This window comes from Sardina pilchardus, chromosome 11 (genome assembly GCF_963854185.1).
Source record: "Sardina pilchardus chromosome 11, fSarPil1.1, whole genome shotgun sequence".
NCBI lineage: Eukaryota > Metazoa > Chordata > Actinopteri > Clupeiformes > Clupeidae > Sardina > Sardina pilchardus.
The window spans coordinates 34,255,961-34,269,979 of record NC_085004.1 but is presented as its reverse complement, the minus strand read 5'-3'; the positions used below and the strand labels follow the sequence as shown (position 1 = coordinate 34,269,979).

Sequence of the window (14,019 nt, the reverse complement as noted above, 5' to 3'; positions counted from 1 at the left end):
GGTGATTTAACATTACATTTTCATATATTATTTGTATGCTTTTCTATACATTCAATACTGTGCATCAACTTTTCTTTGTCTGTCGTTTGCTCTCTCCATGTCATGACTTTCTAATAAAGGTCATGCGACCCCCTTTTGTCACGAGCTAAGGGTATTCTGCCTGAGGCAGTAATATTAGGAAGACCCTGACAGAGAACATGCTACGAACAGAGAATGCTGAGGGATGTATATGTATTGTATAGACCTATTATCTTACTTACTTGGAGTGCCCACATGACCTGCGTATGGTGTGTGGATCACATGTTATGTCCAAGAAGTGTTCATGTATTGTTGTATTTTTGCATGTATGTGGAGTTTTGGGAAAGACCATTGTACCCATGTGATTTCTATTACCACAATGTAACTAACCATGTATAAGATGGGCCTTGCCCTAGAGATCTTCGAACAGTGTTATCAGAGCTATGATGTGGCTAGTGACCTGTTCCCGGTATCGTCAATAAACCTGCAGTGTTTTCTCACACCTGAGTGTGCCTGGAATTTTTGACCACATTTTGGTGACAGCGGTGGGATACCTAACTTCGAGACACAGTGGTGAAACCTGGACGGCGAAGGACCCAAAACAGCGCTAACGGGAGATCTATTTTTGATCTTGGGACAAGACCGTGGAAAAAAGGCAACAACGCCCGCGGGACCCATCCTTGCCAGAGGGGATCATCCTGTGCCTTGGATACGGTACTGCCGTGTTCCGTGGTCACGGGCACCTAGGTGGTGAGTGTAGCGATTTTTTCTCTACCTTTCAGTAGTTAAAAAATAGGCTTGTGTTGTGTGTGAACCGGGGTGCCACCGAAGCAACTTGCTCTGCTTGTAGGAAGGCAGAAAGGTTGGCTTGTGAGCACAGCCGAAGAGCAATCGATAAAGGATCTGCTAAGAAAAGCAATCAGAAGGATTGGCTTAAGCGCTTGATACGGGGATTGGATTGATTGAAAATTGCTGCTGTACACTGATATTTTTGCTCTGTGTTAGGCGTAAGGTCATTGGCTAATAAAAATATAAAGGGACACTGCCATGGGGACTAGTAATAGTATAACTGTTAAATTGCCCAAAGGTATACATAATCCTGGATGTTTAAAAGACATGTATAAGAAGATGGACCTGAATGTGTGAATGAAAGTTTATTGAATAAGTGGAATAGATGGACTGAAGGGAAATTTCCTTTAAATGGTATGTTGAGTTGGGAAAGGTTAAGTGAATGTAGGGCTATGATGGATAGAAAGGCTAGGCCTTTTAAGCATGACTTGTTTGAAAAGTGGGGAAGAGAAGCGAGGGAAAGAGAAGAGAAGAGAAGAGAGAAAAGTAATGGAACATCAAAAGCAAGTTCAGAGAGAGAGAGAGAGAGGGTTTGTGCGGAGCTATGGACATTTCAGCTGAAGTCTATGTGCAGACAAGTAACACTGACTCTCCAGCCCCTCTAAACTGTAATCTTCCACCTCTACCTCTAGCACACCTTGAAAAGTGTGGAGAGAAGTGAAAATGAGACCAGAGGTCAACGGCATTGTTGTGTACGCAAAGGAAGTTGAGCAGGATTTAAGTGGACTGAGAGAAGCGGTTGTTGGAATTGTGGAGACGTTGAGCACATGGCAAGAGATTGTCCAAAGCCGGGTGATTGGAGACAAGACTGGGGTCGATCACCACAGCAGCGCCCTCAGGGTCCTGTCTGGACACAGCGTGGAAATTCTGAATAGGACAGGGAAGACTCTAAACGAGGGGCTCCGGGACCCCTTACCAACACTTCTGTATCACCGTTGGAACTTTATCCCTAACTGACTTTGAATGCTGCCGCACAACCTAAACTGATTCTCTCTCTGAATGGTATTGATGTATCCTTTTTAGTTGATACAGGAGCAGATGTTAGTACACTTGGAATGAATGATAGTTGTATGTTTTTGACATCCAAAAGTAAAAGAGTTATATATGTCACAGGAGCTTCAGGCCAATCAGTGGCAGAACCAGTTTCTATCCCTTTAGTGGTTCAATATGAACATCAGACAGTAGAACATTCCTTTCTTCTAAGCAGTGTTTGCCCTGAAAATTTACTAGGCCGAGATCTAATGTGTAAATTAAATCTTATACGTTTTCTTTCTCCTGGAGGAGTAGGTTTAGAAGGCCCTGTTTATCTTTATTGTCAGAAAACCAACCCCACATGGATAGGATATGAGTGTAAAGACATTGGTTTAGCATTAAAACCTCCGATCTCGGTTCTAGGAAGACTAGAGACCCCCGAGCAATATCATTGTACAACAGGTTTTCAAGGCTCTACAGATCAGCCGTGAACGCGTGGTACCAGATAGGAAATAGTATTGAGACTATTTATGTGGCCGGCATTTTGACATCTAAAATCTACTCTGCAGTAGTAGTAGACCTGTCTTTAGGTCTGAAACATTTGTTTGCAAACACAAATTCTTATCCACATGTTGCATTGGTAAAAGCCCATGGAAATTTGACTGATTTAGGGCAGTTTGTGAAAGCGTGTGTAAGTGCTAAAGATTGGACAGTGGTCGAAGAGACCCCAAAATTGTTACGTTCACCCTCGCAAGAGGCGTATTTTTTTTTCCAACAATTGTGTTCTTTGAAAGTCACCCCTGTGCAGAAAGAGCTCTCTGCTTGTTCAACACCCTCATTAACCCAACCAGATGAATGGAGGGTTCTCTCTGTAAAAGAGAAAGCAGATCTGTTAGCCGCTGTTCCAGATAATCTCTGGGCAGCCGATAGTTATGACTTTGGTACTCTATCTACTGCTCAACCCTTGAAAATATGTGCAAAAACATTGCGTTATCCGTCGAAAGCTCAATATCCGTTGTCAAAAGAGGCTGAGCAGGGGATAGAGCCTGTCTTCAAATCATTGTTAGACAGAGGAGCTATTGTGCATTGCAGTTCCTCCCCAGTTAACACACCAATTTTGCCCGTTAAAAAGTCTGATGGCACTTGGAGGTTTGTGCAAGATTTACGACTTATTAGCGACGCTATTCACCCGAGGCACCCGATTGTGCCAAATCCTTGCACCATCCTCTCTAGTCTGCCATCCACTGCGACGTTTTATTGTCATTGATATCAAAAATTGCGTTCTATACGATTAGAGTACATCCTGCCTCTAAAATGTTGGTTTGCCTTCACTGTTAAAGGTCAAAGCTATACTTGGAAGGTAGTACTTTTATTTCATATGTTGATTATGTTCCATTGGGAAGTCCATTAAAAGAATCATGCCTGATTGACATAGTGGCATTGCTGAAATACCTGGCCAGGCTGGGACTTAAAGTCTCTAAAGATAGTTGCAACTCTGCCAAGAGTAAGTTAAGTATTGGGTCATATACTTTCTCCTGGTTGTAGGGCCCTGGATGCGTTGCGCATCACTGCAATTACTGTCTGTCCGAGACCCAGGACAAAGCAGCAATTGTTAAGCTTCTTAGGAATGATTGGTTACTGTTGTGCTTGGATTTTAGACTTCTCGGAGAAGGCACAACCTCTCCGAATGTGTGTGAATGCTTGTAAGAGTTTGACTGACATTGTGACTTGGACTGACGACTGTGAGACTGCTTTTGTGATTTTGAAACAAGCTTTAGCTTCAGTTCCAGCTTTGGGATTGCCTAATTATGATCTTGATTTTCATTTGTTTGTGTGTGAAAAAGGAGGTTACATGTCAGGAGTGTTGTGTCAGTTGTATGGTGGACAGTATAGACCAGTGGCTTACTTGTCAAAGAGATTAGATCCGGTAGCAAGAGGCTGGGTGCCTTGTTTGAAGTCTGTTGCAGCTGCTTCAAATGCAGTAATGGCTTGTGCGGATCTAGTGTTGATGCATCCTTTGACTGTTCATGTTCCACATGATGTGCATGCATTGCTTTTACAAGCAAAGACATCACATCTAACAACTGCCCGCCTCCTTTCGTACCAACATGTGTTGTTGACCTTAGCACATGTCACACTTGTACGTTGTACTACTCTTAACCCATCGACATTATTACCAACCGCCGAAGATGGTGAAAGCCATGATTGCTGTGATGTCATAACCATTTGCACTAAACCTCGTCCTGATATATCTGAGGAACCCCTTACTAACCCTGACTTAGTTTTCTATGTTGATGGTTCTTCTTTACGCTTGGAATCTGGAGAGGTAGGAAGTGGCTATGCAGTGGTGAATCAATTTGAAACGGTGGAATCTTACTCCCTCCCAGGAACTTTTTCTGCCCAATCTGCTGAGTTAGTAGGACTTTTTAGAGCTTGTGTGTTGGCAGCTGGTAAATCTGTTTGTATATACACTGATAGCCGTTATTGCTGGGGAATTGTTCATGATCATGGAGCAATATGGAAAGAAAGAGGTTTTCTTACGGCTAATGGTAAACCAGTACAGCATAAAGAGTTCATTGTTTTGTTGCTGGAAGCAATTCAGCTTTCCTTCGTCTTTAGCAGTTGTTTTGTGTGCAGCTCATACCAGAGGCACTGATGAAGTCAGTCTTGGTAATGAGAGGGCTGACTCCGCTGCTAAGAGTGCAGCGAAGGGGGGAGTTAAGAGGAGGATACCACCAGAGTTTTTAACACTTTCGAACAAAACACAAGTGCTTTTGAATTTTCAAATACCAGATATAGTGACATCAGATGAAGCTTTAAAAGAAGCACAAAAATCTGTAGATGCAAAAGAAAAAAGAAAATGGAAAAATTGTAAAAAGAGTAATGATAATTTGTGGTTACATACTCCAACAGGTAGGCCTGTTCTACCAAAATCGTGTTTTCATATAGTTGCTAAAATCACTCATGGTTTAGATCATGCAAGTTCAACAGCTATGGTAAAAACAGTAGAACAACTTTACTTTGCACCAGGATTCACCACCGCAGCAGCTGCTTACTGTGACAGGTGCATTACTTGTCTAAAATATAACACCGCACCCACAGTGAGAACCCAAGGATTGCATCACCCACCACCATCAGGACCATTCGAACATGTTATGATGGATTTTATTCAATTGACAAAATGCAGAGGTTATGAATATTGCTTGCTAATTGTGGATATTTTTTTCAAAATGGCCAAAATGTTATTGGAATGTTGAAAGCTAAATTGACTAAAATAACTACCACAACTGGTATGGATAGGGTGACTGCTCTACCTTTGGCTCTCCTCTACCTCAGAGGCCGTGCATTAAGATCAAAAGGGTTAAGCCCATTTGAGATTTTGACTGCCCGTCCCATGCCAATTCCAGGTTTACCTCATTCCCCTAATTTAGCCTAATGTAGATGGTAACTTGTTTGGTTACATGCGAGAACTGATTGCTGCTCTCTCTATTCTGTTTTCCAACAGGTGGCGTCGGCTTTGCCCCAAAGTTTCCTGGATACATACCCAGTGGAACCAGGTTCATGGGTGCTTGTTAAGGACTTTCGAAGGAAACAGTGGAATCAGGAACGATGGAGATGACCATATCAAGTTCTGCTGTCTACACCCACTGCCGTGAGAGTCGCGGAAAGAGACTCTTGGATTCATCTGTCGCACTGTAGAGTGGTGAAAGATCCGGAACACTACGTGAACTGACTGGTGACTCTATGCTCGAGGTTGACCAGTGGTGGTCTTGGCAAACTTCGCCAGTAGGCCTTTGGATATACTCCATCGGGGATAAGGGAAGTTTTGCAAGATCCTGCTGTTTTAATCTGCATTACATCTAAAAGTACTCAATTCAAAAAAAAAAAAAAGTGTACTGGACTGTAAATGAAGTGAACCAAGGGAAATATGTTTTGATTCTTACCTATTTTACTAAGTACACATGTGAAGTCATTCCTTTGAGGAAGGGGAAATTAATTAAAATTAGCACATCCAACAATCCATCATTCAAATCTGTGGTGGATATTGAAAGCAGAAACAAGATATCAGTATACATTAAACTAGCACTGTTTTATTTCCAGTTTAGCTAGATATTCATTCGTTGGACAGTCACCTGGGGCGGGCCTTAAAACCCAAGCCAGCTCTGCTGTTGAAGATAGAATAGAGTGTTTGTTGTTTTGTAACTGGGAGTAGAATGGGGCTAGTGGTGTTATTCTGTGTGTTCTAACTGATTATGTCTTCTTCTCCGGAAGAGGAGATATGCGGTACTAATAAAGCTTGTGAACTGGCTTTCCAAGCTAGAACAACTGTAGCAGGTAGAAATGAGACCTGCTGGGTGTGCCAAGAAAAGTCTTTTCAAATGTGTGTTTCTCCTTACAGGACTTCTGAAGATTCTGCATGTTCTGCGTCTTGATTGTGTACTAGCACAAATTGTCTTAATACAGTATGTGTTACAGGGATAGAACAATGTTTAGGTGGAATTGGACATAAGATTTTTTTATTTTTGTTTACTAAAATTTCTTTGTGGCCTTAAGCCCCAAAGGGGGGAAAATGTAGTAGAAATTTTGGATTACTAACAAATATTATGTTTTAGAAGTGAATACTAATTAACATTTATTACATAGAGGTGATTTAACATTACATTTTCATATATTATTTGTATGCTTTTCTATACATTCAATACTGTGCATCAACTTTTCTTTGTCTGTCGTTTGCTCTCTTCATGTCATGACTTTCTAATAAAGGTCATGCGACCCCCTTTTGTCACGAGCTAAGGGTATTCTGCCTGAGGCAGTAATATTAGGAAGACCCTGACAGAGAACATGCTACGAACAGAGAATGCTGAGGGATGTATATGTATTGTATAGACCTATTATCTTACTTACTTGGAGTGCCCACATGACCTGCGTATGGTGTGTGGATCACATGTTATGTCCAAGAAGTGTTCATGTATTGTTGTATTTTTGCATGTATGTGGAGTTTTGGGAAAGACCATTGTACCCATGTGATTTCTATTACCACAATGTAACTAACCATGTATAAGATGGGCCTTGCCCTAGAGATCTTCGAACAGTGTTATCAGAGCTATGATGTGGCTAGTGACCTGTTCCCGGTATCGTCAATAAACCTGCAGTGTTTTCTCACACCTGAGTGTGCCTGGAATTTTTGACCACACAACGTTTCGGCCAGTTGGCCTTTTTCAAGGAGCTGCCAGCTTGCTGCAAATTTTTATAGTACGCTTTTTGTATTTTTACTACTTAATCAATCTTAATCTACAAAATCAAATCAATGCAAGTATTAATACAGTACAGTTCAGCACAGCACAGTTATTGAAAAGTTGAAAAGCTCAAAAGTTGAGTTCAGCACTGTGCTGAACTCAACTTTTGAGCTTTTTCAACTTTTCAATAATGGAATGGCTGTTAAAAAAAAATGGAAAGATTCTTCGTCAAGTCTAACTTCAACTGCAGTATCAAACAATAATGCTTCCAAGTGTGGGACATTCACACACTATTAAATGTGCTATACCTTCAGTGCTAGGCCCCCAATAAATTCATACCTGTAGATGGAGGTGTTACAGGGTGGCTTTTAACATTGGGAGCAGTCTGACGAGTCTTCCTCGCTGGTGAGTGTATTTGAGGTGAGCAGGGTTCAAACTTTTTTGTATCTGCAATGAATAAAAGGATGAGGCATTAGACAGAGAACCCTAGGGGTGTCAACAATAATCAATTCGGCGATGCATCGCAATGCGGGGGATGCACGATTCAGCATCGCTGCGGCAACGTGCCATAATCAATTATGTCACTATATATTTTCTGGCCTGGAGTAGGCTACAATAAAGTTGACGTTTCAATTAATTCCGGGGGCATTTCCAGAGCAATGTTGCAATGACATGCGCCGCCTGTACAGTGTTTCCCACACATAGGCTAGACTAATTTGTGAGAGTGCACCACAGATTCAACACAGGCCGCCACATATGCGTTTTGTTATTCATTATTTTGAATAACAAATGATGCACTCAACTTTACTGAACAATAGAAGTAAAGCCCCTCTCCTCTCTGCAAGCCTACTCATAGCGCTTTGATGTAGTCAGATCTTTCCACTTGTTGTAACGCTAATAAGACTAGCCTAGGCCTACATAATGGCAACATTATTTTTTATTTAGGCCAATAGGTCATTAAAAAACGTAACAAATGTGTTTGTGTAACCCAGACATCAGCAACTCTAATTTTATACGACCAATCACTTATCGTGGTAGCTCCCTGTCCTTACGGCTGCAACTTATGCACTTATTTGTGCTTTTTAGCGGCATGTTCAGAGCTGCCTGAGCCTCTACGTCAATGAATGAGAAATTATTATCAATTCGCGCAAGTAGGCTATGCTACACACATTTCCCCCCTAAACATACAGGCAATGAGAAGCCTTGAATTAATAGTTTTTAATGTATCAGACAATAACTATAGGGACAGTTTTTCAGGACAATTACGGCAGGATTAGGGATTCGGGATAACTGCTTGTATTTCGTGACTGTGACTGTCCCGAATTTTTTGGTCACCCTAAGGAAACTGAACAGTCCAACCAGTAGACTATGATAAGCTAGCCAACTATGCTACTTGTTTACAATATTATTTTGAGGCTTTAACCAGACAGCTGATATAAAGAGGTGTAGTTGTAATATGAATAGTAGGCTATAATATGCATAACGTAAGCTGTCATGAATATCAGAATTTCAGTATTTTCTCTTTTTATATCAGTATATAGGCTAATATAATTATTCATTATAAATATTATTAGTAATATTACCCCCCCCCCCCCCCCCCCCCCCCCCCGCCATAACAGCCAATACAATCTTTTGTTCAATATCTGACTGCTTGTATTGACCCATCCCACTCACGTGACCTTAGTAAGAGCGGCTGCCATTTTGGACATGTAGTGGACTGAAGTTTGAATGCAATGGACGAGAAAACGTAAATGAAAAACGAGTAAAATAAAAATGCAGAAAACACCTTCACTGTCCAGCGATGTAGGGCATTTACAGGGTGAGCAGAGGGATCGTCCCTGGAGCCGGTGGTCGCCATCTTATTGCAGCTAAGGTTTGTTTACGTTCACATTTAACGAACTGCATGTCACACACTGAAACAAGTTAGTATCAACCAGTGGCATTTTCTCCCGGGAGCTAAGGCCCTATCTTGTCCGACAATCACTATTGTAAATACAGGACTGTTTTGTGCATTCTTTCTTTGTGTGGAGATGTGTGAGGGAGGGAGAGAGAGACAGTGCGTGTGTGTTGCAGTTACCAATGACCCTCGTCCAGTCTGTTATGTCTTTTACATGGTCTGTAGGTTAGAGCAGGGATAATCAACGACGCGCCGTGCGTTTATAGGAAAATAATGCACGTTCGAAGTGGTAATAAGGACTTTACACTTCGATAAGTGAACAACAAACAACAAACAAAAAAATACGTATTCGTCACTTGGCTTCCTCGGAAATGTCCCTTACGCCTCGTCGCTGGTATTAACATAGCATTAACAAGTTGACCATGTTCGATTCCACTTATGCATGTGAGAAATCCTAGTCTACTATTCAGTTTAGAGGAGAGCTTAATTTAGTCAAATTGTGTTCGCTCTTGAAAGCTTTGCCCGCGGACATGCGATTGATCTTGCAAACGCAAACACGCATGCCAGAAATCTCTATCACATATTTAAAAATATAAAGACAAACTTGCGCTCACGAAGCAGACGATTAAAGCCTCAATGCTTGCATAAAACGTCACCTCACTGAATATGAGCCAAGGCCATCAGCAAGTCCATGCAGCACTAGAATGGGCCTGATGTTGAGTTTCGTAAATTACATGTCAAAGATATGTGTTGATAACTTTATTGTTACTTTGAGGCTACCAAAGGACGCTGTTGTTCTATTCCTTTCGATTATCCTTTTAATTGTTTCCGCGTGTTAGCCGTGGTAGACTACTGGTAGTTCATGTCCAAAATGGCACTTACTTTTGCTCTGACGTCACGTGGGATGGGTCAATTGCCTCATGTCTGATGACAAATTTGCCTTGTTGTGTGCAGTAGAATTTTGATGCATCGCAATGCATCGTAGAATCGAATTGAATCGAATCGTTACCTGGTGAATCGTAATCGAATCCAATCTGTATGTAACTGTATTTTAATAGGGAAAACATGGAGGTGTTTGGTCGCTTCTAACTTCATCTCTGTTTGGATCCTAATGAATGAACTGGGTTAGCTATGTGCCATCAAAGTAGCCAGTGAGTGCACGCATTTAAACGCGAGAGGTACAGTATGTATCAACTCGTCTTAGTTAAAGGAATAACGTAGTTTAATATGAAAAAACAGTGGAGTGTTCCTTTAATTAACTATTGAGGGTCATAATTTTTTTATGACCCAAAACTCATAAGGATTTTTTCTTACAAACCAAAACATTGTGAAAATGCTAATCGAATGCATACAAAATGATGGTAGTGTCTATCAAACTCTATTATGTACAAAATGCATTTCTGGTATAGCACCACCAGAATGGCTATTTTGTCTTACCTCTACTATTCCTAAAAGTTTCATCCACCCAATCTTTCTACCTTTTTACATTTACATTTATTCATTTAGCAGACTCTTTTATCCAAATTGACTTATATGTCAATTCTATTGCAAGCGCCACAGTTCCTGGAGCAACTTGGCCTTACTCAAGGGCACAGGGAATCTGGGAATTGAACCTGCAACTTTTCAGGCTACGGTATACAAGTCCAACTCCCAGCCACTGTGCGACCACTGTTTTTCTCATTATTGAGGTCAAGCAACAAAGCTGTAAAACTGACATGATTAATAGTAGTCAGTGCTTGTTTACCAAAGTGCCTTAACAATATTCCCTCTATCATTGTGTAAAGACCATTCCTTATCAGACAAACATAAGAAATAAGAGAAGTGACAGATGGAGCTGCAGAGTAAATCACACACAAGCTCTCAAGATTCCTCTGGTTCCCAAATAAATACTGTGAGAAAAGTAATGACTAGCCTACTTGCTATTCACACCGTTAAGCAGTATATTCTAAACAATTAAAATTCAATATGCATGCACATGAAAAATCCTTTGGAAGATGGACTTTAAGTGGGTAATGTTGTTGTTCTGTAGATTAATGTAGGTGTAACGAAGAATGAATTCAGATGCACAAAATGACTCATGTTACCATCCATTTCAGCATTGTTGTCCGTGTATGCCACAGATTCAGGACTTGCAGGATCACTATCTCCTGACAGTTTCACTCCACATGATGGGCAGAATCTGAAGCCTGGTTGTAGCCGGGTACCACAATGAGGACAGAAATGCATCCTCTCCATCACTGAATTGAACAAAGATTAGAAGTTTAGAAAATGTTTAATTCTATCATTGAACCCTAAAGCAAGAGCTATGCAATCTAAGGTGTGTCCTCACCATGAAGGTATTAGACTGGGAGAGAGTGAGTGAATAATGCCCCATTCTTTTTAATGGCGGAGACTAGGCTAGCTACTTCATCTAAACATACTGTAAACTTAAAGGGACACTTCACTGATTAGCATTAAGCTTTGTATCTTTAGAAAACCAGTCATGTTTTTGAATGGTCATGCATCATTCCCTCAGTTTGCCTTGAGATGGGAGAAATACGGATTTCAATGAAACCCATGAATAGGACTTCCTGGTTTCAACGATGTAAAATGATGATTTTTACATCATTGAAAGCAGGCAGTCCAACATTGAAATCCATATTTCTCCCATCTCTAATAATAAAAATAATAAAATAATAAAAATATACAGTATATATAGGCTATAATATTATAGCTTGCAGGTGAGGAAGAAGATTGCCGCCACAGATATAGCACACTATTGTTAAAAGTATTGGGTTACCTGCCTTGACTCGCATATGAATTTAAGTGACATCCCATTCTTAATCCATAGGGTTAAATGTACGGTCCACTCTTTGCTGCTATAACAGCAAAGCAGAAGGCTTCCCACAAGGTTTAGGAGTGTGTTTATGGGATTCTTTAAATCATTCTTCCAGAAGCTAGTGAGGTCACAGACTGATGTTGGACGAAGACACTGGCTCTCAGTCTCCGCTCTAATTTATCCCAAAGGTGTTCTATTGCGTTGAGGTCAGGACTCTGTGTAGGCCAGTCAAGTTCATCCCATAGACTGTGTAGTTCTATACAGTCTATGGTTCATCCACACCAAACCCTGTCATCCATGTCTTTCGAATGTCTGTCATCCATGTCATGGGAATGACCACTTCCTGTTTCAACATGACCGTGCACCACCAGTGAACCAAAGCCATTGATATCTCAAAGTTGCGACAGCCGTTGACTTCCATGTTAAAGCCAGATTAGAGCGGTCACCTGGTTAGTGGGTAGCCTCAGTAGTTCCCTTGGTCCCTGGTTTACTACGGGATTGACAGCAGCGGTCGCATTAATATTTACGGTAAATACTCGATGAAAATGACTATAAACTGCATTTCCACATACATATATTACTCAATGATTATGCACACGACCATAAGTCATGTAGAAAAGTCTTATTATAACACCTGAGATATTCATTCATTCTCAATTGAATAGTTCCTTTCAACGACCATGACATACCGGATGTGCCGCCATTGTTTGTACACGGGAGTCAATAGACCTCTGAAGTTCGCCTACAAAAAAGCCACCATCTTTGCCCAAATAAGGAAATCCGGTATCTTGAGATTTTTTCTATGGGAAAATAACATGGGGATTTTCAATTATCGCACCTGTTAAACTCTCGCGGGGATGATGACATTGGAAATGCAGACGTTTTTCACGACACAGTTTTGTCCACTGCCGTCTAGTGCATACTGTGATCGTCGGCAGGTGAAGACGGCACACTTTGATCTTTGCTACCCCAAAGCTAACTTACAATGCAACTTGCCATAGGCAGTTAGCTTCAATTAACTCCCGGATCTCCTTATATGGGCAAAGATGGCAGCTTTGGATCCTTTTTGTAGGCGAACTTCAGAGGTCTATGGTAGTGTCGCAACTTTGAGATATCGATGGCTTTGCAGTGAACAAAGTAAGGTTCACAAAGACATGGACAGAGTTTGGTGTGAACGAACATGACTGGCTACACATTTAATGGTGCAGTCATGTTTGCCTACGTCGGCGGTAACCACTTGCTTTAATTCAACCGGGAAACCGTAACTTTGAGAGAGTGCACCGGGAGTTCTGTCATTGACTAGAAGCAATGTGTCTCTTACATTTAGAGTCTTCAGTAATTGTACATTTGTTGAAATACATTTTCAGCAAGACTGTCTGGAAACCTTGAAAGCCTCAATAACCTCTCTCACCATCACCAAGTTAGCTGTTAAGGTTAGATGACTACGCCTTAGTTGGCTGATGTTAACATTTGTGACTATCAAATTTACTGACTCTCGTGTTTCTCTTGGTGTGTTGTACACAAACAGTAGCAAAGATTCACTAACATTACTCTCGGTGAGATATTGTAGTCGGAGATCCTCTCCTTCAGTTCTTCGAACAAAATAGACAGAGACGGTTGATAAAGCTAATATTTGGAATATGTAGACCAGCAACGTGAAACTGGCGACAGTATAGGTAACAAAAAATTCAATATGGTCGCCAGTCGCTAATCCTTTCAAAATAAAAGCAGGTGAGGTACTGCACCTAGGGGCGCTGCTGGGCGAGTGCAGAATGAATGCGGTCCTATGAAGCCCCACCCATAGATTTCTACATTTATTTAATAGATACTGTAGGCCTATATATATATTTTTTAAATCACTGCTGTAGTTTTTTTAAAAAATGGAATGGATAATCCTCACAAACGACACATAGTATTCAATACTCGCTTGATTAATTTATGACCAGTGTTGGGAGTAACAACGTTTAAGTATAACGGTGTTACTGACGGCGTTAATTTGTCAGTAACAAAGTAATCTAATTAATTACTTTTCTCATCGTTGCAACGCCATTATCGTTACTGAGAACTTAAAGCGTCGCGTTACAACAATTTGGTTGAATGAAGCGCGTTCACTAGAGGATCATATAGGAATACCCTCCCCTGAGCTAATAAAAAATATATATACCTATCACCCTGATTAGTAGCTTGACATTTTTTATTGTTCTTGAACTTGACAGACTAGTAGGCTA

The 14,019-nt window shown here is 40.9% G+C and overlaps 1 protein-coding gene across 4 annotated transcripts in view; it reads right to left on the bottom strand.

Annotated features, from left to right (window-relative positions):
• vrk3 (VRK serine/threonine kinase 3) overlaps positions 1-14,019 on the bottom strand; it is a 59,430-nt gene that overhangs the window by 34,564 nt on the left and 10,847 nt on the right. The window contains exons 1-3 of one of the 4 annotated variants that reach the window (XM_062549881.1): positions 13,338-13,459; positions 11,058-11,210; positions 7,416-7,523 (exon numbers count right to left, since the gene is read on the bottom strand). In XM_062549881.1, the coding sequence (XP_062405865.1) occupies positions 7,416-7,523; positions 11,058-11,208 (259 nt within the window). In that variant the 5' untranslated portion in view covers positions 11,209-11,210; positions 13,338-13,459. Of the gene's footprint in view, positions 1-7,415; positions 7,524-11,057; positions 11,211-11,752; positions 11,902-13,337; positions 13,460-14,019 lie in introns of those variants that run through there. The other 3 variants (XM_062549879.1, XM_062549880.1, XM_062549882.1) reach the window with 3 other exon arrangements.